At 32.5% G+C, this 26727-nt stretch overlaps 1 protein-coding gene across 5 annotated transcripts; it reads right to left on the bottom strand.

Moving 5' to 3' along the window:
* Positions 1 to 276: 276 nt before the first annotated feature.
* LOC116293636 (serine/threonine-protein kinase DCLK2) lies at positions 277 to 26131 on the bottom strand. Of its 5 annotated transcripts, none has more exons than XM_089039131.1 (12): positions 25896 to 26123; positions 25075 to 25784; positions 20216 to 20315; positions 14282 to 14386; positions 13194 to 13235; positions 12622 to 12683; positions 12477 to 12498; positions 12231 to 12268; positions 11682 to 11716; positions 11503 to 11546; positions 710 to 821; positions 277 to 336 (listed from the first exon to the last, which is right to left on the bottom strand). In XM_089039131.1, exons 2-12 carry the CDS (start codon positions 25762 to 25764, stop codon positions 300 to 302), a joined length of 1287 nt encoding a protein of 428 aa, XP_088895257.1. In that variant the 5' UTR covers positions 25765 to 25784; positions 25896 to 26123; the 3' UTR covers positions 277 to 299. The 5 variants fall into 5 exon arrangements, with proteins under 5 accessions (XP_088895257.1, XP_088895260.1, XP_088895259.1 ...); XM_089039134.1 differs by lacking the exons at positions 277 to 336; positions 710 to 821 and adding exons at positions 4297 to 5325; positions 6055 to 6091 and having other exon boundaries at positions 25896 to 26121; XM_089039133.1 differs by lacking the exons at positions 277 to 336; positions 710 to 821 and adding an exon at positions 4297 to 5325 and having other exon boundaries at positions 25896 to 26122.
* Between the last annotated feature and the right edge of the window lie 596 nt (positions 26132 to 26727).

The raw sequence follows: 26727 nt of genomic DNA, 5'->3' as shown, positions 1-26727 counted from the left end.
TCGAATCAGTGGATGTTCCTGGGGTGTGGTATACAAACGTAACAGTGGGGTGTAGTGTGGAGAAATGTGGCACAAATAGGCATCTAGGTAAGTTGTTAATAACCAAAAAAAAACTGTCATTATCGCACCAGGACAGGTGCAAATGCATTTTTTGCATCAGGTCCAAATAATTTATCCCGGTCAACAAAAGTTAAAAGAAGCCAATGCTCTGATTCCCCTGATAGAGAGGCTGAATAGACAAGGCAATGAATTTATTTGATAGCATCACAATTCCTACCTTTCCTTTAACTTTTGCTTTATTAATTATTTTTAAGTGCATATTCTTTATTGGTTTTCCTGAAAACAAAAAACGAAAAAAAAAAAAAAACAGGAAAAGAAAAATGCGATAAGAAAGAATGGAAAACTATGAAAAAATCCAGAATTCCAACCATCATGTTGCTGGTATAGTGATATTAACAGGTGGTGATGTCATTTATTGGTATTAAAGTACCAACCAGGACTTGAGATCTATTGGCTACTTAAACAAAGGGTATCTTAAGTTTGACGGTCGGAAAATTTCAAAAGGGAAAGATGCATGAGGTCACTGTTTGTAAACAGTGAATGACACTCAAAAAAATATGAGGTTAATATGGCAATGTTTCTATGTACGAGTTGAAAACCATTGCTGTAGCAATCTTAAGTGATGTACCAACTGCAAGGATTAGCTTACCTATGTTTACATTCTCTAACAACAGCAAAGTTCCCATCGCCAATGATCTTGCCGATTCTGTACAATCCATGGACTGATATTCTTCTTTTTTTAAAGTATTTTCCTTCGCGAGCTGAAAGACACAATGAATGGAATTTGAATAAGAACCCAAAAATATCCCAAAGGTGTGTGTTTATTGGGGTTGGGGGTGGGGAGGATTGGAAAATATAGACTTAAAACTGTATAAGAATAAAACTGGCAAATTCTGATTTCATCACAGACATTCAACACATCCAACAAATACAAACACACATGAACAAAACAAAAACAAAGAGAAAAACCCTTGTTTTTTAGTTCTACAGATTTCTTCACAGTAATAAATAATCTTTTATTTTATCTAATATTTTTCAATTTTTAGTTTTAGAATTATTTATGCGAGGAAAGGAGAACATTTTAGGAAGTTCAGCAGTTTAAAATTTAAATATTTTATATATTTATTTTAGTTGAAATATTGAGGTTTCTTTGTTAGACTGGAACACATCCTACTTTAAACCAATTATCTAACACTTCAGAAATATCCTTACATAGAATTAACCAAAAATAAATTATTAAACATATGGCTAAGAAAGAACCCTGGTAACATGAATGCCTAGATATAGTTATGCAATAGAAATCTTAAAATATCCATTAATTGCTATTAATCTATTGCTGCTAAGTGGCACTCTGCATGGTACTGGTTAATAAGTATATGAACCAAAATATACAATTATTTACTGAAGTAGAAAAGATACTAGTAAAAGGTTGCATGAATAATTGATGAGGGTTTGAGAAAGAGATGGCAGCTGGAAGCACCATGCTGAGGAACAAATCATTTTAGATTTAAAATCCTAAAACTGTCTGGCTCTTTTCATTGTGAATCTTTACGCTATTATCTACTGAGAAATATAAGAAAGATTGATGATTTATTAAGTATAATGTAGGAATAAGTATTGAAGAGAAAAAAAACAAATGGAAAATGATGTAGACATTGGGAATATTACAGTTGAATGTAATTATGCTGAACAAAAACACCTGCTTTGGTGAAAAGTAAAAACAAAATTTCAAAATCAATCACGGATAGCTACTTTTCAAGAAGATAAAAAATTTTTTTTGTTAAATGAACAAAAACATTAACTTGTGTCGTAATCAAAAGAAAAAATTATTAACTTGTGTCGTAATCAAAAGAAAAAATTATTAATTAAGAAAATAATGAACAATATTTGAATCAATGAAATATTGCTTCTATATTGTTCCCACAAAAACTAAAGAAAAGAAAAAGAATTTCAGAAGTCTGCATCAGAATTATTTTTACGCTTGAAAACGAGTTCTAGATGTTAATGTACTTAGAGGTGCGCGAGACCATTCTGCTGCAAAAAATGTGTGGGGGAAAACAATTAGCATTTTAAATTTAAATTTGTCTTATTCCTTTTGGAATGTCTTATGAATTGTTTATTTTAAACTACAATTCTAGTCTCCAAAGGTTACACACTCAAGAGGAATGCCCAATAGGAATAAATGGATGTTTATGTAAGTAATAAAAGTGGATAAGCTGTCAGACATAGTGTCTGCAGATATATTGGGTATTCCTCCCCTTTTTGAACAGTTAAAAGAAACAAAATATATTACACAGGAAGCAAGAGGAAATATAACTATTTGCTCGACACACATCAAGTGGATGATAATACCTGATGGCTAAGGGTTATTTTTTTGTCATGAATTAAAAGAAACTGGAATCCATTAAACAAGATAGATTAGAATCAATATTAATAAATACAATGTTGCTCTGAGCATCTAGATGTACATTAGGACAAGAATTCTTGGTGACAATCATATTTGTGGATTTTGCGTATCATATTATCTTGGAATAGTAATTAAGGTTTAGTGAATGTAACAGGAAGCTAGTAGGTTTATTATTCATTTAGCTTATTATTGCATTAATCTTTCTTTGGATTTTTGAAAAAAATTTGATTTAACCATTTTTTTAAATTTTTTGTTAGAATATCATCTAAGAATTCAAGATCTAGGTGTTCTTGATCTAGAAAATTGAAATCTATAAATTGAAAGACAACATAGGATATAGTATAAACTGGAATATTGGCAAGGACATTTTGAGAAAAGAATTTTTTCCAGTAATTATTTTGAAATATCAGAAGATGAAGGACCATATACATGAAGGGCAAAACTGGCCAAAAAAGGTACAAAAAATTGAATTACCACCAAGAAGCACCTGCTAAATATGTACCTTTTAGGGAATAGAAAAGAAGTCTTTTATTTGCCATACAATGACATCATCAAATATTCAGGTTGTCATGGACACCATGTCCCAAGGGGACTAAATAATGCAGGTGCTTTATTATCTTGGTAGTTGTTAAGAATAAGAAAATATGGAAACTGAGGAACAGTATTTTGATAGATGTCAAAGACCCTGTATGAGATTGGGCCTGACAGACAGTGACAGGTGAAGTGGTGGTCATTTTGGTATCAAGCAAGAGCAAGTGAAAAGGGCATATATATACAGAGTACAAAAGCTCTCAGGGGGCATTATGCTAACACATCCTTGAGCTCAAGATAAAAGGTGCTGTAATAAGTATTCCAAATAAGGCACCATCATAAACATCTGGCACAAATAACTGGGCTTACTGGGGACTAACCAACCACACCTGAAAATCATTAAAGAAGTAATGAATTTATCCATCCTTGTAGAAGAAGAAGAGAAATGAAATAAAGTGGAGAATGAGAATCATTATTGATAAATGTTGGGAAATCATTAACTGGGGGATTCTTCAGCTGTAGACAATAAAATTCATCATGTAGGAAAGATGGCATAATGCGATGTAATCAAGCATCATTAAAACAATCTGACAGTTTTAATCTCTGATGAATTAAGAGAACAAAGATCAAGAAAGAGTTCAAACAGGTGATAACCAGCCTACGAAGGCCATGAAAAAAAAAAACAATGAGATACACCTTGTGTTGTTATTGTTACAAGCTGGTTCACAAGCTCATATTGAAGGAGGGCCAGACTTCCTATTGGACGACAGTCAAGGCTGACCATGATTGGATAGTGGATGAAAGAGGACCAAGTTAGGAAAAATAGCAATCAAATATCACTAGTGGTCTATCTTAACACACAGCAGGTGTGGCTTTTATTCCTTGCTTGCTTTTTTTTCAAACATTCATTAAAATTTAATTAAGGATTGTTTATAGCCGCTAGAACTAATGGATAGTTTTTCATTGTCTTTAAATTTAAATCAGAAAACAATATCATTATTCAGTTTAATTTAAGAATCGATAGAAAACAAACTTTTAATTTCAAGTGTTCTTTTACTTCAGAAAGAAAATTATAAACAGCTGTTTGAATTACAAAGGAATGGAAAAAATAGAATATGCAAGGATGGAAATTAAAAGAGAGAAATAATTTAAAAAACCCAAAATTGCAAGATAAGATTAATTTGCTTTCAGGAGTAGAGTTTTAGGATGATTTCCAAAATATTTGGATAGGAAGAAAGGTAGGAATAAAGACAAAAGACCCAGACTTAGGGAAGAAGTGAACAAGTGGTCAAAAGGTGTTAGGATTGGATTAATATATTTTATTGATTTATTGCTGCAGTTTTCCCATCACCAGTTAGTCCAACTGCATTTCACAGAGTCGATATTTATCATTACTATGATTAATAAGATAGGAACATCCTTTTTTTATGTCATTTAATTTAATGTTACATTTACATGGATTTAGTGCTACAACAAGCTGAGAGACCAAAACCTTAGGCAAATATCTAACATCTCAAGTTTTCATTCACATGTTCGTATCCACTGAAATGATTTCTTACAGAAAAGAAAAGAACAATGATAAATGAAAGGAAGAATGAGAAGGAAATTGGAAATTTTGTTTCTATGATGATTAAATAATTTAAATAATAAATACAATTGGAATAATTCTAATATTCAATTTTTATACAGGTATTTTAAGCCCAATTTAAAAAAATTCTTCATGACCACTTAAACCTAATTTTAGAATTAAAATACAAGTTAAGATGCAAAAAGAAATAATGAAAAAAATCCCACTTTTTGCTGTTTTATAGTACTTTGTAGCTGTTAACATTCCTTGGTGTGCTGGTCTCTGGCAAATGAATCTTTTAGGAAGTAATGCAATTAAACAGTTATAGCTTTTGTTATTTCTACTAACCTACGTACCTGCCCTTTTGCTATTACCTGCTTTAATTTACACTTTAAAAAATTATCATTTCAAACAAGTCAAGTTTAATGGTTTTTAGTTTTCTGCTTGAACATCTTAGAGATTAAATTCTTGTTCTAAGCCTAACAGCAGTTTTAAATCCTTTATCATGATTTAGTTTTTTTCTTCTTTTTTTTCTTCTTTTATACTAGTTAAACTACTCTCATTCATTTATCTCTTTTATAATGGAGGAATATTCTTTGGCTTACTACAGCATTATCACATCATTTACTTGTATTTTATAACATTTAGAAGGCTTTTTTAGTAATTTTTAAGTACTTGAGTATTAGGTCTTTATAGGGCCAAGAAAGGAGCTTCTTATACGATCAGTAATCTTGTTCCAGTGAGTTGATTTCAATTCTCTCTGTAAAGAATTACAAGCAATGGTCAGAGTTTTGTCATCTGCACCTTGTCTGGTCGACACAAGGTCTTTATTGAAAAGACAAAAACACTTCTCTTGGAAATTCAGAGAAAGAATATTTGAAACTACTTTCTTTCTAGGGTGCCAGTTAAGTTTTCTTTGTATAGTTCTGTAAAAAAATAATTGAAAGTTGTTATACTTTTATATTGTAATTTTATTCGAAGTTAAGGAATCAAATGAGAAGTTTAAATGCCAGAATGAAGTTGATTTTTTTGCATTTTGTTGCTTCCAAGTGTTTTTGTCTTTCTGGATATATTTGTGAGACATTGAAGTGCATCATCATCATCATCATCATAATTATATAAAACAATGAAACTTCTTTATACAAACACAGTGCACACAGCTTAGTACAATATAGACCAATAAATGCCACAGCAAATTCAAATAAATCCCGCATGCATAAATTATATATGTACCCATGAAAAAACATTAATCCTGCATCTAAAAGCAAATATTCCACATCATGAGTAATACGTTAATTTTTTAAACACTCTGCGTTGAGCATCAAAAAATACCCTTCAATTTAGTAGAACAGCTATAAAAATTAACAATGATAACAAAACTGGCCCCAGAAAGAAAGTGCAAAAGCATTAATGCTTTAAATTTTTTACAGAGTTATAGGTAAATCTCACGGCACAAGAGGTTACTGATGGTAGTGTGTTGTCGACTTACACTGCATGGGGCTCCTGGCATGTGTTAACGAATCAGCCTTCATCAGAGAAAGCAAAATGCAGAGAAAACTTTGGTCAATTCATTCAATATAATACACTAATAATTACAATGTAATGTATGATATTCAAAATACAATTTATCCATAATTTTAAAAAAAGGCTTCAGTAGTGAGAATTTTGCATCCATGCACTGTGCCTTTTGGCAATAGTAAATGAATTACCCCAATATGAGTGGTGAAGATGTTTGAGAAACAGAATGAATAAACAAATAACTGAGAACCAAAATAATAAAATAACCATTACTATGTCATGGTTATGGTAAGAAAGAAATAACTAAAAAGAGTTCAAAGTAAGGAATATAAATTTTATGATCAACAAAAATTTTGTGACACAAGCATTAGAGAGAAAAGATTGAGATTAAGTAACACATTTATAGACAAGAAAAATGCTTTATATATCCAGTTTATAAACAAAAAAGTAAGAAAGAGGTAAAAAGAACGTTTAAGGAATAAGTTAAAACAGAAATCTTGTGCCTTTATTACTACTGTTAAAACCATTAATAATTAAACTGTCACTCAGCCTAACATTTATGAACAATATTTTGGAAAATAAAAGTAGTGTAATCTTGATAAAATGTAAACAAAATATGGCAGAAAAATAAATAAAAAGTTTCACAGAGTTAACTTAAATGTGAGCCTGTAAATGGCTTTAACACATAAGAAGACTTGGCTTTTCATAAGATATATAGAGTAGAGATGAAATAAAATAAAAAGGGTACTCCTATATTGGCATAAAAAATAAATATAAGCAAAATTAGATAAAGGATAATTCAAAAAGAGAAATCAAATCATAAGATTTAAATACTAATCTGTCACACGCTTTAGAAAATACTGAATACTGATAATAAATATTGGCTGAGGCAAAAAAACAACGAACAAACAAACCAACCTTGATAAAATAAAAACAAGAATTTCACAATAAAACAAATAAAAATCATAACACAAAATAACAAAATATCAAGCCAACAACAAAATTTTATTCAACACAGTTCTAAAAGATTATAAGGGGACGTATTTACAGGTTACAGTGGTTTAAATATTATAGGATTATAATAGTATTGCTAATGTATTAAGAAATATCTTGCAAATGTTTTAAATATTATTAATAACTTAATTGATGGATATAATTTTATTTGTTTATTGTGATTTACTGTTTTAGGTTTATTCATTTTCTGGTTTAAGTAAATTTTTAAAAACTATTTTCATTCTTTTGATTTTAAGTTGAAATTTAAATAGGAGTTTGTTTATGTGGACAGAGATTTAAAAATTAGACTTTGGTAAAAGTAAAATAGGATTTTAATTAAGCTTAATAATTATCATTTCATGCAAACTGTGTAGTTCCAGAAATTATCCATACCTCCCCACGGAAGAAATTTTGAAATTCTGAGGGGATAGGGGGGTCAGAGAAAGAACAAAATTAGAGTTTGCATGGCAGAAATTTGGAATTTCTTGGGGGTAGGGGGTCTGAAAAAATTCCTCTGGGGGGGGGGGGGGGGGAGGGGATAGATATATCCTGGAATTACACACTCTGATATCAATGTGATATAATGTTAACAACTATTTAACAGTAGTTACTTTTAGGCTTGATTTATAAACAAAAAATTCTGATTTATCTGGGCAATGTTTAAATAGGTTATAATATCTTAATTGTTTAGTTATATTTGTTTAGAGTATTTTTCATTGATTATACTTGAAAATCTTATTAATATAGTGTAGCAAGTTGGCCTTTGAAATAATCCTGTATAATTCATCAAATCCATATTATGATTCAGAAATTTCAAATTTTCCAAAAATTATTTAATCTAGATATTCTCTTAACCATGCATGGCCGCAGAATTTTAGTAGCTGTCAAATATTTGATGGTAGCACCAATTTTTTTCATTTAATAATTTTTTTGTTCCTATTTATTTATTTATTTGATATCATTAAAATATTATTTGCAAAGACTAGGAAAGTTGAAAATGAGATAATACTGATGCACCAAAATTAATGTAAATATTTGGTCAAAACTGAATTGCTCTTTGTTTTGGACTGTCCAGAGGATAGTCAGAGGATAGCTAGTCTAGAACTGACACTGTTTTTCAGATTGGTCCCCATATTTGCATTGGGTGTATGCTTTTGATCAAATGCTGTATGCATGACATGTATAGAGACACAGAGTCTCCTTGCTAGTATAATCTCGTTAAAGCCTGATGCAATGGTGCCATGAATATTATCGCACTGATCTTAAAAACTTGGATTTTGGTGGACAAGATTAAAGAAAGGCCAACTGCGTTGAAAATTAATTTAACTCAGTCAATATTTTAAGTTGAAATAATAATTGATTACTGTTACAGCTAGTACATTTAAACACTTTTTTACAATACCTAATTATGACAACCCCCCACTGAAAAAAATAACACTTATCTCCAAATTGAACAAAAAATTATAACGATATGATTTTATATTCTTTTTGTCATAAATAAATTAAACATTTAGTGCCAATTGGATTGATTTAACTCAATCTCTGGTTGATAAACTAACTATTGGTAATTCTTTTGTTTTTCAATTAAGGATTGTACAACACACTTACAAACACTTACATGACATACACAAATTTATTTTTTTAACATTGTCATCTTGAAAGACTTAAACATGTCACCAGTCTTATACTATACACTCAACTGCAAAAATCTTTGTCGGGTTAAAAAAAATATATATATCGAAGCTGAAATAATTTATGAACATTCTACAAGTTGTATCACTAGATACATCTACTTAACTTACTTCCCATGTATTATTTTGGTCTCAGCTCCTATGTTCTATGTTCTTGAACTCGACAATGATTTTTGCAATTGAGGGTATAGAACTATAGCTACATGTAACTATGTATGATAGCATTAAGGCACAGGTATCTAGGTGCTTGTGAGGAGCTCCCTCCCTATCGTCCAATCAGCATCGTTGCCATGATCATGTTCAAACAACATACAGCACTGCTGTGCTGACGGCACTTCTGGTGACAATAATTTCATAATGCGCTCGGCTGTGTGATATATCATAGCAAATACATGTGTCAGTTGAGTGGTTAATAGTACCTTGGAGCACAGAGAAGGTACTAGAGAAATTCTTTAGTCTAACTTAGATCACAAACAACCAAAGACCTGACCATCCTATCAAACATTTTACTTGTAACTATGACACACTGTCTGGGCCTTATGAGCTTTTATATACAGCACAAAATATTTATAGAATATTATACAAAATAGCATTGAGCGCAGGGACCACGACCTCATTTAGTAAAAACCTATTTCCATGCAGTACAGAGAATATGGAGGAAAATCAAAAACGAAATGAAGCTCGCTTGAACATTCTTTTTACAGTTATAAGTGTTGTGTAGCAATTTTTTTGTCTTAGCTATGACACAACTATATGTAAGTCAACTTCACTAGACAAACCAATGCTTAGGTAAATCGTAATTTATTTAAAGAGTCACACCGATTAAAGCCGAGTTCTTTTACCAAACACTTCAAGTGTCTTGAAGTATGATCAACTTATACAGCAACTGCTATCTTTTCTATGTTGTTTAGATCTTTGTCTAGACTTCCGTTCTTTTTCTCGTTCCTGTTTTTTTCTATGTGGCCTAGTTGGCTGTAAATCCTGTAATGGGCTTACGAGTGGGATGTCAGTGTACCTAGGGTGTTTTACCGGTAAAGATAATAACTTAGGAGGAGGTTCATCAAGGCTATCTCTATCACATTTTTGTAATTCAATTATTTTTTCCTCTTTCATAGTGTTAACTTTCTCCTCCAGTTTTTCTAGAGCTACTTGGAGGTCTTCAGTCAGCTTTTTTAGACTTCTATTCTCTTGCTCAAGTTGTAAAGTGGCAAACCTTTCATGAAGATCATTCGAGCTGATATGATTTAACTCCGAGTCTGGCAAGCTCAGTGTTCTATGGAGTTTTTTTCTAGGCTTAACAATATCATCGTAAGATTTATCGGTCTCAGACGGAAGTCCCGAATCCTCATCCTCAAACTTGTAAAAACTTGAAGGGGTTGTGGGCCTACTAGAGGTTGGGGATGAAACGCGACTGCTATAGGGAGAAGCAGGTTGGCTACTATATGGTGTTGTTATGCGACTATCATGAGGTGTGGTTCTCTGACTCAAACTAGTTAAAGAATCTTCCCTAAAGAGCTCAGCCTCAGATTTTTTATCAAATTCAGATTCGTAATCACTCAGCCACACAGTAGAGTAAAACCTGTCTGATGGCGAGGCCTTTGGTTTGCGCTTCCTAATGACATTCTTTACTTCAGATCTCCAGCTGTGCACTGCATGGTATGTGAAAAATGTTGGCAAATTATGTAGGGCTTGAAGCAAGCATGGCATAAGACCTCTTTAGATGATGATGCAGGATGATTCACAACAAAGATTTTCAAAACAAAAACAAAATTAAAAACTTTCAATGCATAGTAACATAGCATGAAGGAATATCGTTGAGATTTCACACTACGATGCTGTTAATTTGTTGCCATAAAGCTGACTTCTCTAGTTGCATTTGATGCATTGTTACAAGAAAAATCATCACTGCAAGTCATCCTGAGCAACATCATCATAGCTGTTTAACAGTCCAAGAACAGAAAATGTTTAAAGCAGCTGACGGAACCCGCCCATTCTAAGCATCCAGGAAAAAGGGGGGCAATGTTTTAAAAGTAATGCTGAAACTTACAATTCTATTTTCTAATTCACTGAATTTTATATCTATTTATAATTTGAATAAAGGTTTAAATTGTTTAAGGTTAGAGTTTAGGATTTAGCTGAATCAAACAAAACATTTCGTTTATGGGGAAAAGTTTAGTTTAGGTACTTTAGTATTTAGAATTTTGTTAATTCTTTATATAGTTTTATAAGACGTGTGACAGTTTAGTCCTCAAATGTTATAATGAATGATTTTTCTTGGTTTTTAAGGCTTTAAAAGACACATAAACACAGAATAACAATGGGGGAGTTGCCAGATTCTACAAATGATATTTACTGTCAACAAAATGACATTAAAATTGCAAAGAGAAAAGTTGACAAAACTAATTGAATACTGTTAAAAATTAATTGCAAAGCCAGACCTAAAATTTTATCGATACCCTGAAACAACCTTTGGGCTGATTAAGGTCAATGCAAAGCAAACTCACAGATTGAATTGGAATTTACAACTGTAGTGTGTCAGGTTTTGCAGAGGGAGGAATCGTGTAGCCATAAAGTTTTGAGAAGTAATACTTCATTTTATTTCAACAGTACAGGATGGTTATGTCAACCCTTCTAGAATTTTCAATAGAATTCATTTTCTTCTCCAAGATAAGGATGTGTACTGTTTTAAAGGGACAGAAGATACATGTAGTTCCTTAAACTTATACCCATCTTACCTGAATCTGAAGCTGTATCCCTCTCAAACACGTTAGCTGGGTATCTGTAATAACAAGTTAACACCATATTAGCTTCTGGGGTGGAATGTTAGCCCATGTTTCATTCCCTTTAGTATGATTCCTTTGTTTTAAGGAATGATTGGAATAACAGATCTGAAAAGTATTTGATTTGGACTTACAGCTCATCATTTAAATTTGCCATTCCAGATGGAGTCTGAAGATAAAAAGAGAAGGAAAAAAAATGAAACTCTTTTCTACTTTTTGGTTGAATTACTGAGAGGCTTTGGGTGCATATTAATGCTGTAAAAATTTATTTATTGGGCAGTGAGAGAATCTCCTAGACTGTATTACTAAGGTAACCAATTTTTTTTAGATCAAATTCTGAAATGACCACTGCATAAACAAATAAATGGGATTTAACAGTGGCATTTCCACATAGTTGCACTTCATCCACTGAATTCCAATTGGGATTTAGAAGTTATTTTAATTTTGTGGGAGAGGGGGGGGGGGGGGGGGCAAAGAAACACCATTGAAGCACAGGAGAAGTGCTCTTTGGTTGAACCACTCTATTCACATACAACACTGAGCCAGGAAGGACTAGAACCTGGGTTGCATGGGAGGCAAGCGCTCTCAATGCTATGTCACCCATGCTTCCCACTGGGCTAATTCAGTCAGGTTATGGCAAATTCAGAGATGGAATTGGACTTTATCATTTAAACAATACTTACCTTTCTTCCTGTTGAACTAGGAGACTTGGAGCGGTTTGCTGCAAATGAAGAAAACAATGGGATATTATTATGAAAGTACTTGTAAAAACAGGCCATAGTCAGTGAAGGCTTAACCGTCTATGATGAATCAGGGAAATAAAATGAATTAACAAATGATTGAATGTATGAACTAACTAATGAACGAACAAACAAATGAACAAACGAAGAAATCAAAAACAGACTAGAATACAAATAACTAAAACTTACATTTAGGGGTGTGTCCATTAACCTACAATTTAATCAAAAATTAATTATTTTTAGCATCGTTTTAATCTGCGGCATAAACCTGATTCTCTTGCAAGGGTACAAGTATGTCTTATATATTATACTTTACAGAGCATTGTGTACTTACCCTGTTACCTGGAGGACCTGGACTAACACTTCTACCTCTTGAACCTTTACCAGCACTTTTCACTATGGAATACAAATAGTTAAATAAATAATCAACTCACAAAACACTGTGATATATACAAAGCTAAGAAGATATCGATATGATATAAATATTAAGGGTTAGCACACACTGCTAACACGTCCTCTTTTACCACAGTGGTTCCAAAGGTCTGGGTCACTGTTTTGAGCCCTGCAGACACCTATACACTGTATGTGAAATGAGTTTGTTTGTTGTTTTGGTTATCCCTTATGTTACAAGAGTTTTCTCTAGGTTTTACAGCTTCCTCCCTCTCGTAAGAATCAATATATGAGTTAAGTGTTGTATGCATAGAACACCGAATGTGATGGTAATGTTAAAAGTGTCCCCAATTAGTGTGAAAGTTCTAAAAGGACTAGACACTTAAATAGAGATTATTAATAGATTTAGGTAAGAATACACTTGTTTTAAGTGATCAGGTGTTTTGCAATTTAAAATAATGGGATTTACCATTCCTATTTTCATTTAGTTTTTTTATAAGGTTTTAAAAGCAATACCTGAATTAGAACGACGCACAGGACGACTTGGAGTATGCCCACCTGGAAATATTATTATATTTTGTGTTTTATTTTTATGTAACTTTAATAATGTTATTTCATTTCCTTTTATATGTTTAGAATTTTAGAACTTTGTTATTTGAAGGTTGAGAATGAAACATATTCTAAAATAATGATAACATGTATATTAATAATTCACTAAAATAGTTTTATATATCTTAAGTCTTTTATGTTTTTTTTTAAATATTTCCTTAAGAAAAAATAAAACAAAATACTTAATGAATTTTCTTTTAGATAAACTAACTACTTTTTATGTCTTAACAATATGAAAAAGGCTTATAACAAGAAGGTTCTGGTGATAAATCTTTGGAAGAAAAAGGCTACTATTTTTTTAATGTTTTGAAATAATTGTTTTTTAAACATTTTCAAATCAATGTTTGAATGTGTACTCTATGGGGGCTAGTGGATTACAATAATGGGTGGGTAGTTATGAGGTATAGGTACTGATATTGGTGGTTAGTAAGGAGGCATAGGCAATGAAGGTCGTTAGTTTATAATCATGAGAGGTGGTTAGTAAGGAGTTATAGGTCAATCTTTGTTTACGTTTTTTCCTCATTAGCATAAAAAAATTTCAAGCTACAAGCAAACCGACTCCAGAAATCAAAAGAGAAGGTCTTATTTTGTAACTATACTGAAAATTTGAGGGCAACATGTTCAATAATTTGGGATTAAAATTTGAAAACACTATAAATTACAAAGAAATGTATGGTTGTACATTTCTTTGTAAATCATACCGCTTTTTAAAAAATTTTACTCTCAAAATATTGAACATATTACTTTCAAATTTTCAGTAGTTACTAAATAAGACATTCTCTTTCGATTTCTGGAGTCGGTTTGCTTGTAGCTTGAATTTTTTTATGAAAAAAGATAAACAAAGATGGTCTTATAGACACTGAGAGAGATTAGTTTATAATCATGAGAGGTGGTTAGTAATGAGGTATAGACACTGAGAGTAGTTAGTCTATAATCATGAGAAGATGGTTAAAGATGAATGGGCATTTGAAGCAGTCAGGCTAAAGTTTACTTACCATCTTGAGAGCCACTGTCTCTGTGTTGTCTAGGTGTGCGCAGAGATGAAGACCTCTTTAAGCCACAAGGCCTCTTTAAGTCTCTGTATGGAGTTATCTTGTAATCTGAAGGGGAAGACATAACGCCTATCGTCTTTATGCTTTCAATTACCTGTATTTCCACTATTAAGCCTTCTGGGGGTTATTCTTTTTTCAGTGCTTTTGGACTGGGGGATTATTAGAAGTGGAAGCTTTTAATAAATTTTCTTGATCTTTGGAAATCCATAATTATTTGTTATCTATAATCTCAAAAGATTCATTCCAGTGAAGGTCCATGGAATTTCAAAGTGTTTGCAGCTGTGCATTATTTGGTATTTATTAATATATTTTGTATACTGTAATGAGGCTAACCCTATAAAATTGAGTCTGTGATCAAGGAAGTCAGTGATATTTGACTAATTCAACTATTCCATTCCTTGTGCAAATGCATGGCCATGATTAGAGCAGACAAATTTTAACAGCGACACAAAATCAACCTATCAAAAGCAACCATTCTAATGGAATATTGTGACAGGATTTTTCCTCATAAATATTAAAGACTAAATCTTTCATAGGGGGATAAGAAGTTTAAATGGAAAATGAGACTAGGACAAGTAAACAATGAGCTTCCGACATACAAAGACAACAGTACTGACAGAGGGTTCTGACTAACTTTTTATTAGGAAATACAGTTCTGGAAAATACAATCATCTTTTGACTACCATTCATAAAAATATTACAGTAACGCTCTAAAAAAACATGTCTACTCTTAGATCTCAACCGACCTTTCACTTAACCATTCATTTTGAGTTAGGAACTTAATTTTGGAATGACAAAATAACACAAGAAAAATGTATGGAGGGGTTTTGAATGAATAATGAAATACTACAAGGAACATCCATGGGATTAAGAAGCTAATTTAAAGCATGTTTATATAGAGAAATATTCAACTTCTTAACTTAAAAAGAGCCAGGGTAATCTTGATGACTAGCAAGCTATATCTAAAGTGTGAAATCCACAAAGAAATTACCTGCTCAAAAATGAATGGTCTTGTTTTTGGTCTTCATTTCCTAATTACCCATTCCCTTATCCCTCCCATCTTTTTCCCATCCCTTTATCCTTCCTTCACTGTTCTACCATTCAACTAACTCAACACCTTGGTGTTTAGTTTTGTCTATGGTTTGTGAGCTAACTGTTACACTCTTAAGCCAATGACACAATAGGTGATTTTATACTCTTGTTGGAGCAAATTTTGATCATCGCCTGAAAAATCGTGATGGTGTCTGCTATTGTGATGGTGAATTTCCATAGAAATCTTGATTGGCACGACCAGCGATCTAAATCAGCGATATCTGGCATGTCAGATATTTGCGATCAAAGTCACTGGAGATTCATGACAATGAATATTTGCTCCAGCAAGCACATCAAATTGCTTAGTGTGTTGTCAGCTTTAATCATCATATCCTATCCCACCATCCATCAATGTTTCCTATCTTACTCAAAAATCTGAGTTTTCAGTAAAATTAGACTATTTTCATTTCTTAAATCTTTCTGCATTAAAATAATTCCATAGGAATATCTCTTGAAATACTTTTAACACAATTACTGAGGTGAGATATAAAAGAATTGAAGATCCTAAAAACCCTTACTTACTTGTAACAAAATCCCGCACAATTCTCTGTGCTGCTGAGTAAAATTGCTTATATTCAAGAATAAAATTTGATAAATGATTATTACTCTGTTAAGAGAGGTTCTGTTCTAAAAACCTGAACAGAATGATCAAGAATAGAATATTTAAGGAAATTATATTTATTTTTATTTGTTTACAAAATAAAGAACAAGAACATCTATTAATCCTAACTTTAACAAACTAAGTACTCCTTTAGAAAGACAAAAATATTTAAATTTAAGAAAAGTCAACCAATGTGAAATATATTATCAACGGTTGGTAGTTTTTTTATCGGGGATTCAGAGCGGAGGGTCTCCATTACAAATGTAAACTTTTGTGTTGGGTCAAACCTTTTTATTTTGGCAAAACCCATTGCTTTGATGACTTAGACTTCATACCGAGTGAAGGGGAAAGAACTAAAGGCATATTTTAAACCTTTACTGCAAATCCACCAGTTATCTCCCCGATAACAAAATTACCTTCTCTAATAGAAAATGGAAAGAATACAAAATTTATGGAAAAATAGTAAAATTGAATAATGATTTTCTAATACATGAAAAATATTAGTATTAGTAATCGTTGAAATTACATTCCTACAGACCTTCTTCTACCTCTTACTTAACCATTTCTGCCAAATTTCTAAAATTCAAATGATTATTTTACAAATCATGTTGTAAAATCTAACTTATTTCTTTGACATTTTTGAATAGTTTTCCATGGACTTCCAGTGATTCTGCTAAAAAATCCCCTAGAACATTATTATTTGATTTGATATTCCCACTACATTACAGTATTGATAACAAAAAGAACATGATGAAGTATATAATTCTCCTCGCTTCTAGTTCAGTAGAGCAGCATATGCTCAAAGGAGAATATAGATATTGATCAGAAGTATTTGTGACTACTATTGTTGTTGCCCTCCATCCCCAAAAAATATTATTCCGCAACACATGCAACAATCTTAGTCAGCATGCTTTATAAATTTTTATGCATAATAACTACTGGCATACGACTAATATCATAAACTATAAATCTTTCCTATCTTATTTTAACCAAAAACTAGAACAAAATGCACAAACATCTAAAATATTACTACAAAAATTACTAAAGTTACTAAAATTACTGATACTAAAGTTATGATAAGCAAAAACTTATCTTGACAGAAAATGTGATAAAAAAGAACTGCTTCAACTTCAGCACCATTATTAACACAACTTATCCATTACGATAACTTATAAATATTTATCTTTAAAGGCAATTTATATTATTTTGAGAGCACCGTTTTCCTTTGTTTAATACATGCATTAATATTAATAATGATTTAATAATAAACTGAAATATAAAGGTAATGTTAAAGTAATTTATAGATAGCATTTAATACTCTGCGCATCCTACGAAAGTATATAGGAGTTGTCTGAACTTAAACAATAAACTAATATTTTTCATAAAGAATATTAAATGATAATAATATAATATTGATAATATATTGGTAAACACAGATACTGTTATGGATATACATATTGATAAATTTAGTCCTTATATTTTTTCAAAAAGAACGAATAACAGCACTATATAGTTTTTTAAAGATTTTTGAGAACGGTTTGAATTCTTTTTTCCCAACCATGTGTCCAGTGACGTTAAATGGTTGGGAACAATTAGAACAAATATCTAGTTTCTTGATGATATTTGAAATTAAACTGCATTTTTTACAGCTTTTTAAGCACAAATGTTTGCAAACTGCAATTTTTAGTGAGAGCTTTGGAAATCTCAAACAAACCCATGTTTCGTGTATTGCAAATGCAATAATTGTAACCCTTAACTGCATCCACCTCTAAGATATACATCACTTTCAAAGGTTTCCTAAAGGCTGGCTTCAAGGGAATTAGTGTTTTCAAAGTTCAGCTGGATTGGCTTCAAATCTGGGCTAGAATCTCTCTTGACATTTTTTTCACTTTCCCCATCGCTTTCAGTTTCCGATCCCACCAAGTCTATAGCAAGCATGGGACGTACAGAAGCCATTGGTTTTCCATCGGCATTGGGTTGATGTTCTGTGAAGACCTTTTCTCCATGTACGTAGATGTAGTAGCCATGTCTTCCTTCATGTATGACTGATCCTTCAGTGGAATCACAGTTGTTCTCCCCATCTTGTTCTGGAGGGGTGGCCTTTGGAGGACGACGGATGGCAACAGGTGTGTATGAGCCTGCTTTAGGCCTTGGTCTAGGCTTGATTGCTATAGGTTTCTCAGAACCTGCCTTTGGCTTACCAGACGGAGCCTTGAAAGGATTTTTGGAGAGATTCTGCATCCGTGTTGGAGTGAGTGACTTGGGACCAAGATCAGGTGTCCTGGTACCCATAGCAGTCTTGGGTCTAGACTTGGGTACAGTTGCAGCCCTTGGGGTGGGTGGATTTGATGTTCTAGGTGTCCTTGGTTGGTACAGTCGAGGGGAGACTGACCTTGCCCTTGCCTTAGCAGACTTGGGTCTAGGTGAATTGTAAGGCGATGCTGCCAGAGCATCAAGGATGCAATGTAGATGGGTGGTAAATTCTCTATAGGGCGGCAGGGAATCAGGTCTCAAGCCAGGAATATATGGAGTGGATAATGGAACGACACTAACTTTCCATGGTGGACGACCCCCTAAAGTCAAACATTTTTGGAATTCTTTTAGTTCAATAATCAAACAAATGCAAATTGCATTCACCATGTGAATTTGTGTTGCTGTTGCATAAGCAAGGACTTCAAAATATTTGTGTCTAACATTCCATATATCCCTGGCTTTTTTCCATAAACATGGGTTTGATAAAAAGGAAAAAAAGTGCTGTGTTTAATGCCAAAAGCTGCCACATAGAGAGAAAAAATGCCTTTGGCTATAAGACTAGATATCGATTTCTTAGTAAAAACACATATTTTTAATCGATAATTTCTAAGTAAAGACTACAAACATGTTGAATTCTGTCCTGCTTACACAATAGCCACACTGACTTAGTAGAATCCTGGATCGTGATGGATTTGATGTGTGCTAGCATGCAGAGCATGTGCGACAGACATACAACATGGATGAATGAATCAATAAATATCAAACAAAGATTCAAAACAATAGAATTATATTGATATTTATCATAATAAGTGCTTAGGAAAGACCCAAAAATAACCAAATAATAATAAAATTCAATAAAAGGAGTAATTAAATGCAATGATTTTAACCACTGTCCTGCTCTTCTGCATTAAATAATTAAATAGCTTGGGATCAATTTTTCATTTCTGATCAACCAAAAATGTATTTCCTTGAATAGATTTAGTTTTCGTTTTGTTAACACATGAGGCGACACAACTAATACTCATCAGAATTGACTCTATAGATACATGAAATTAATATTAAAAAACAGAGGGAGGCCGTACATGTATATTCTTATCACAAAGAATGCCAAGGGCCCAAAATTTATTGAAATGCAGATAATTTACATTGACCTTCAGAAGGGTGCGATAAAATATGCAATTATGCCTACATGTGGTCTGTGACATGTCATTTCCGATTGTAAACTCAACTCAGAAAAAAAATTACACTGAATCTTTGGAAAATGATTAATACATTTAGACAGCTGACTAGTTTTTCTCAGTACAGAAAATTAAGCGAGTCACCTTACATGGCGGTCATGTAGTAGGCTGTTGTTTTTCATAAAATTACCTGAAGTTACTAAACTTGTTGAAATCAACAGAGCAGAAATTTATTAATAAATTGCACATCAGGGTGTAGAGAGGCTCCCTTTGTGAAAAAGTCAAGCTCCCATCCAACCTTGACTTTGATTTTGTTTGATGATACAAGTTCAGACATGAAGACTACAAACTTAGTAGAAATCAATGAAACAGACTAACAGAACCTCCACGTGATAAAATGATGTAGGAAGCTCATGTTAATGAAAATTGGTTGGGGGGAGGGGGGGTTCATCACAACACAAAACAAAAATAGAAATGAGTTTTTTTAAAGATGGGCTTAATCTGACTGCACATTTTTATATTATGCTTCTCATTGGAGTTTGTTTTGCTGCCATCAATCAAAAGTATAAGCCTTATAGAGAGAGATTATTTTTGATAAACGACAGAGACAACAAGATTCGGATTCCAAGATTCTAAATAGTGGATCAAAACTGCCAAGTCTGCATAATATTAAAAACTGCAATAATAACAATCTCGAGATGATATTAAAGGAATTTAATTTCAAAAAGTATAGATGATAAAATATTGACTTACTTTGGATCTCAACATCAAATCCTTCCTCTGGTGGCTTCTCTGTTGAGCTGAAGGCTACAAATATCATGTCATCATCAAACAAGTCACGCAGAGTACGAATCTGAAATAAGAGAAAACCCCTTTTTTAATACCTTAATATTTGAACACTAAAAGTTTAAGGTCCACATGTGTCTGGATATTTTTGAAATTTTTTTTCTTTGGGGATTGGATTTCTGTGAAAACGAAGACACTAGGTGTGGACGACAACTTTATTTTCTGAAAACAGAATTTAAATAATTATGTTTTCAAAAACATATCCAGATATGTGTGGATTTGGTGCATAAAGGATTCCCCTAATTTTTGGAGGGGGGAGGAGGGGTTAAAAATAGAATCATAATAATTTTTCCAATTATCAATTTTGTCAATAAAACTGAGTAAGCATCTAGGAGTTGTCAAACTCAAGCATTTTATATCCAGTGAATAATGTTATAAGAACATGTAATTTAAATATTAAAGTTTGGAATAATAATGCGTTACCACATCCCATGGACATGTATGCCGATACATTTGAGCTTATGACATTGACTAAACGATAGGATGCACATATCAAAACAATGCATCTATTAATTAAGTAAGATGCACACTAAACTGCTTTATTTTTAAAAAAAAGGAAATATTTCATTAAGTTTGAGGACAAAATGTATTATTTGCATCCTACTTTTTGACCAAGTGAAAAAATAAATGATAAAAAACAAAATGTCTCTTTCCATTTTATCTTTTAATTTTGCCTACTTAAGGATAAGATAAGTTTGGTTTCTCTACTTCCCAAAAATACACGAGTTACTATTAGCCATAGCAAAAATGCGTGTGTGTTCACAATCAACAATTATTTTTACAGACTGAGTCATAGTGATAGGAATGAGATCATCGAGTTGAGTGTGCCTTAAAGATAAACATTAGAGCATTTATTTGAATGATTTATTTGAGAAACTCTTTTTAATCATATGTGGCATTTAACTAGTGCCAAATATAGGCAAAAGTAGGAAGCAAATACTAATTAAACTATCCGACTCAAAGTCTAAGAATATGGCATTTCCATGGCAACAAATATGAGAATCAAAATAGGAAGACAAGAAGTCTTTCGCTTTAGCTTCCATTATCATAAAGCTAAAATATATTGAAATATTCAAGTTTTTCAATGTGGAAAATAAAACAATATTTTGTCACTCGCTAAAGTGGGCAAAATAGATTGGTCTCCAAAAATAGGTCTATTAACAATAAGTTTAAACGGGTTTTCGTTTTCATTCATTTGTCAGAAAGGAGTTTAGTATTATCAATGTGGGAAATGAAAAATTTTTCAGCTGACAGATTATTTTGGCAGGTGAAATATTAACTCTCTCAAGTATCAAGTCATTCCCATTACAGCAGACTTTATCTGATATTCAAATGAATATATCTCAATGCAAAAATATATCTGAATATATCTCAATGTAAAAAAATCAGAATTTTCATCAGACAGACAGCAAAAGACAATTTTAATTTTTTTCATGAATGCTGATTCCCGACAATTCAAAAAAATCAACTAAAGACTTTATGACATTTGCCAATAAATTGTAAAAAAATTCAAATACATATGCTTCGAAATTAATCATATTCATTTTTTGATAGGTTGGGAGATATTAAGTTTAACAAGGGAGTATGTGGAGAATATGCCTTGCCTACACAGATAAAAAATCAAGTCTGGGCCACACTTTATCTGCTGTTTGTAATCCATTTTCATTGGTTTACATCTTTATAAATAATTATATTTAAAGCTGTCAAAGGCTAACAGAAAGCAGATGAAACGGTACTGATGAAACCTACATTAGACATTACACATCATTTAAGATTTTTCAAGGGTTTTAAGGTCTTTTTGCATTTGATTTTATTAAATTATGAGAAACCTTCTAAAACCACAGATTCAGTGCAGACAATATATTAAATTTTTAGCATAATTTGAAAGCAAATAACATTTTTTTCAAAATCTTAGCTAGAGAAACAAGAATAAGCAATGTTTAAAACAACCTTAGAGCTTTAAATTGAATAGTAAAACCCAACAAGAGTGTATTTTACGTATATGGATGTCAACTCAATGAGAATAGGTCAGACCTAGAGAACGGTTAAGGGTTTCATTTACATCATGCAATGACTAGAGATTAAAACCCAGTATACAATGGCTTTGAGGTTAACAATTCATATATATATCCCACCATGAGAAGAACAGCATCATGGTATCATGAAATTGAAAGATAACTCGATATTATCATTCTGAACAATGATCTCAACAGGGGAAAAATTAAGATGCTTTAACCACTTGTTGATCTATAGACAGTGAAGTTTTCAGCCATTAAAATGTTAAGCAGGAGTCCAAAAATGAAAGAAAAATATACTTAAGTCTTGTAAATATGGTATATTGGGATTTCCATTGTAGATGCTGGACTCTGACTATGAAGAAAAAATATATTGGCTCTTGTCTGAATGATAAAACTAGACAATGGTCTCAATAATGGTGTTTCTATAAACGTTGTACATCAGAAGTTTTTTTTTTCAAGGTAAAATTATTCATTTTCGTTTTATGATAAAAGCTATTTGTTTAAATGAGCGGTAGAATAATGTAATTAACTATTTCAAAATGAGAAACGTCAAACTATTCAACAAAAACCCAGACATGGATGTTATTTTAATCATAAAAAGCAATTCTGTAGCATAAAAAAATACTTTTTTAAAAGTAAAGTACCATATACGTAGTAAACTAGAGTATTAAGCTAATCTATATATAGTCAGGAGATCAAAATGCTCATGACAATGAATATTTTTTGAAAGCACCCAAAGCTGATAAATTATTTTTTGAACAGCTGTTTTTAACATAAAACTGAGACCAATTTTTGATAAATTTGAAAAACATTGGACATCTACAATAAAATGTTGTATACATGCTTTATAAGATGGATTTGAGAGATAAATATATTCTTTTCTGTAAAAGGAAAATTTCAACAAGTTTCTGTTAGTAAACTTAGAGAACAAAATTTGCACAAGAAAGGTGATTTTCTTTAAAATTACTGCATGATTTAAAAACACAAAAGACATTTTTGAGATTTGAATATGAAATTATTTTAGGTGTGGTCCTGAGATGTATGGAAATAATGAATTTGTCTGATAGGAGAAAAAGAAAAGAATAAAACTTCTGTTAAACGATTTTATTTATTTGTCAGTATCAGTTTACTTGAAATGAATTGAGAGGATTACTTTAGGATTAGAGGCTGTTTGCTGATGTAAGTCAAACAGAAAGCAATGACTAGATTGACACTATCTTTGACTCACATGTGCGCATTTGTCAACAGTATAACAAACATAGGACACATTTATCAAATATAAAGGGAGACTACAACATGTGAACTTGGAAATCTTTGTATTTGCAGTTCATCGAACCTTAAGAGTCATTTTCATATGAATGAACTGTAAAAATATTACACGAGAAGGGCCATATTGATCAAAATCAAGATTATCTTACATGTATATGGTCTAGCGTTTTTGGAAGCCGTTGGTCATCCTCATTAGATTGGGATAGGGGTTCATGACCCCTTAACTTATTTGATCAAAGTTGTTATTATGAATCTATAAAAAACTCTGGACTCCAGCATGCAAGAGAATATAGAAGTATGATTGAGTAACTGCTCCCCATTAAATCATTAAGACTGCTTAACAAAAAGAAAAAAGTATCTATCTAAACAAGTTTGCTTTGGATTTATGTTAACTGCTAGACATTCAAATACTCTAGGATTTTCTTTTGAATATTGATGTGTCATAGCGCATAAGTCCAGACATGACCTAATTGAGTAGGAAAATGAAAATTTGATGGAAATCGATTTATGGTTTTCCTGAGATAAGAAAAGGAAGATTAACTAGACGCCAAAAGCACATGTTTTCTGAATAGATCAAGATTGATGAACCTCTGGTTCGTAAGAAATAAAACAGAGTAGGACTAAACAGTGTCTAGCTAGGTCTCCAAACAAAAAAAATTTGCACTTGAACGATTCTAAAACATCGCACGTACTTCAAGCAGATGATTAGAGATGATCGATCTATATATTTTTGTTTATTTCAGACAACAAGCGCGGTAGCTATAGGTGAAAAGTCCCTTGAGACAACCTACTAGTATATCATTAATAATAAAACGATCAATACACGTGGCGAAATAAACCCTCCATCAAAAGAATTTTTAAATTTGTCGCAAAGGATTCCGGCACGATTGACAACAAGTATTATTGAAAAGTGCTTGAGATTAAACTACAGACTTCGTAGATTTACTATGACACTTGAAAAGAATACGATGGGGTGCTTCTTACTTGAAATTTCACGTTGATATTGAATAAAATAACCTGCTAATAATATAAATGAATGGAATTCAATGGTAGTCGTGTCTTAACTGGAATATGGTAAAACGTATACAAAGAGCGCAGCTTCGTCTAAAGTGTTGGAGAAAAAATATTTATACCATTTATATTTTCTTTAGTTTTAAGGGTTGTAAGTGGACAGTTATGACCTACACATATAGGTATTCGCAGAGATCAGAGTAAAAAGCCGTGGATTTTTGATGCCGCAAAGATCAGATAGTCACATTTAGGTGGAATATTCATGAACATTCGACAAAAATTATTGCAGTAAAATAACCCCATAAAATACAAATAAAAAACTCCCTACTAAAATAATGGTTAAGGAATAAAAAAGATGTTCTTTAGGATAAAAGTATTACTGGTAATGAATATTTAATGCCCCAATGGACAAGAAATGGTTTTTCTGAGACGTAATATTTAGCGAGCAAAGGTTTCTTTTTTCCTTACCATTTTTCCGGAGACAGTGTACAACTTATCCACTTTTCCTAAAGTCCCCTTCGCTGAAAGATGATCCAGGACTTGATTAAGAGAAGCTGCCGTTTTCCCGTTGAGAAGCATGGTTACTTTCTTTTGTGGCGGTTTTCCATTCTTTATTACGGTGACCAGTTTAGGTTTGATGAAATCCCGAGGGCCGCCACTCTGTAGTACTTCTGGTTCATGACTGCCTTTTCCATCTGTCCAGTTGTTCAGCTCATCTCGGAGGGCTTTTTTGTTATGAAGAGACCACTGGGGTTGGTTTTCCTTCCCGTATCCTCCTTCTACGTCTCTGAAGCTATTCGAAGACGAACAAACGTAACTCATACCATACTGTAGCTCGTTTATATCTTCTATCATCTTCCCCGTTTCAGAGCAGAATACGTAGCGTACTGCTCCTGTGGGAAGGTCTAGCTTCGACGACAACTCGGCCAGTAGAGAATCCCATTCTTTGTAGCGCTCAGCTGAGACAGCCAGCTTAAGACCACGAAAAAATTTGTCTCCATTTCTGTAAAAACTTATTTGTTTGGCGTTGAGACTTTGGTTTCTTCGTAGGAGCGAAGTTCGGCCATAGGCATCTCTACCGTTCATTGAACCTCGTGAGTTTGAACGAGTGAAGCCAGGCGAGGGAGAACGGTCGCCATTCATCATGCCATTTTCCATTCTTACAGCTCGTAAGGCAACTAAAAAAGAAGAACCAACGTTAATAATTCAAAATCTACCCTTTGACAACAAAACAGGACCAGAAACTCGAACAAAAACACGGAGGAAAACTGAATCTTAAAGCAACCCACCTCAGCAGAGGCGACAACTGAGGTTCTAGTTTGACGTCGTTGGTCGCTTCTCCTTCACAACACCCAATAAAATCTTTCACTCTCGGCCAATGAATTTTCGCCTTCAAATTTGCCCGAAGAGACAATAATCATAATCTCATATTATATTCTAAATCCGCTGAGGTCCAAAACCACCTGTGCTAGGAGTAACCTTATAAGAAGAGCAGAACATATGATTATTTGAACTGACTTGGCAACCAAGTGTAATATTTGGCCTTGTAGTGAAATAATAGTCCATTCTGATTGGTCAATCTCCGGTCTATTATTGTCCATAAGAAGGCTTCTTTGTCTCTGTACCAATCAAATCGCAGGATTTTCTTTCTGGTTGTGAAATTCAAGCAAGTACCAGCATTTCCTGTGATCCTACTTCCGGACATGAAATTTTGGGTTAAAAAATCAGGAATTCGTTTTCTGAGTTAATTTTTTTTTGCCTTAGAGAAAAACTCTACATGAATTACTTAAATTGAAAAAAAATGACAAGCATCTTGCCTTTCAATCTTTGGTTTTAAAATGTAAATAATATCTGACACCTATTGTTCGATCAAAGAGATAAATAATTCATGAATAGTTTGTTTGGAGAATTCCTTCGCCTTACAAAGGAACTGCAAGTGCCAAGCCCTACTACTATATTGATCGGATTTAACTACTATGAAAATGTTTTCTAATTTATTTTATTCCAAATAAATAATCTTTTTTCTTATTTGAGAGGTTTTTGTCAATTATAATGGCATTTTTTGATTTGCAATTCGCGATATGACACCAGTTGAGTTAACAAAAAACACGGGTATTACAT

The sequence above is a fragment of the Actinia tenebrosa genome, unplaced genomic scaffold, assembly GCF_029948245.1.
Source record: "Actinia tenebrosa isolate PJP-AT-01 unplaced genomic scaffold, QUT_ActTen_1.0 PGA_scaffold6__47_contigs__length_16458017, whole genome shotgun sequence".
Classification (NCBI taxonomy): domain Eukaryota; kingdom Metazoa; phylum Cnidaria; class Anthozoa; order Actiniaria; family Actiniidae; genus Actinia; species Actinia tenebrosa.
This window is presented reverse-complemented; position numbering and strand designations above follow the sequence as displayed.

Coding starts and splice junctions, on each gene's coding strand:
- LOC116293636 (XM_089039130.1), bottom strand. CDS start 25,764: ATGGAAAATGGCATGATGAATGGCGACCGTTCTCCCTCGCCTGGCTTC. Junction 20,316..25,074: donor ACACTGTCTCCGGAAAAATG/GTAAGGAAAAAA, acceptor CTCTTATTTCAG/ATTCGTACTCTGCGTGACTT. Junction 18,605..20,215: donor ATTTGATGTTGAGATCCAAA/GTAAGTCAATAT, acceptor GTTTGACTTTAG/GGGGTCGTCCACCATGGAAA.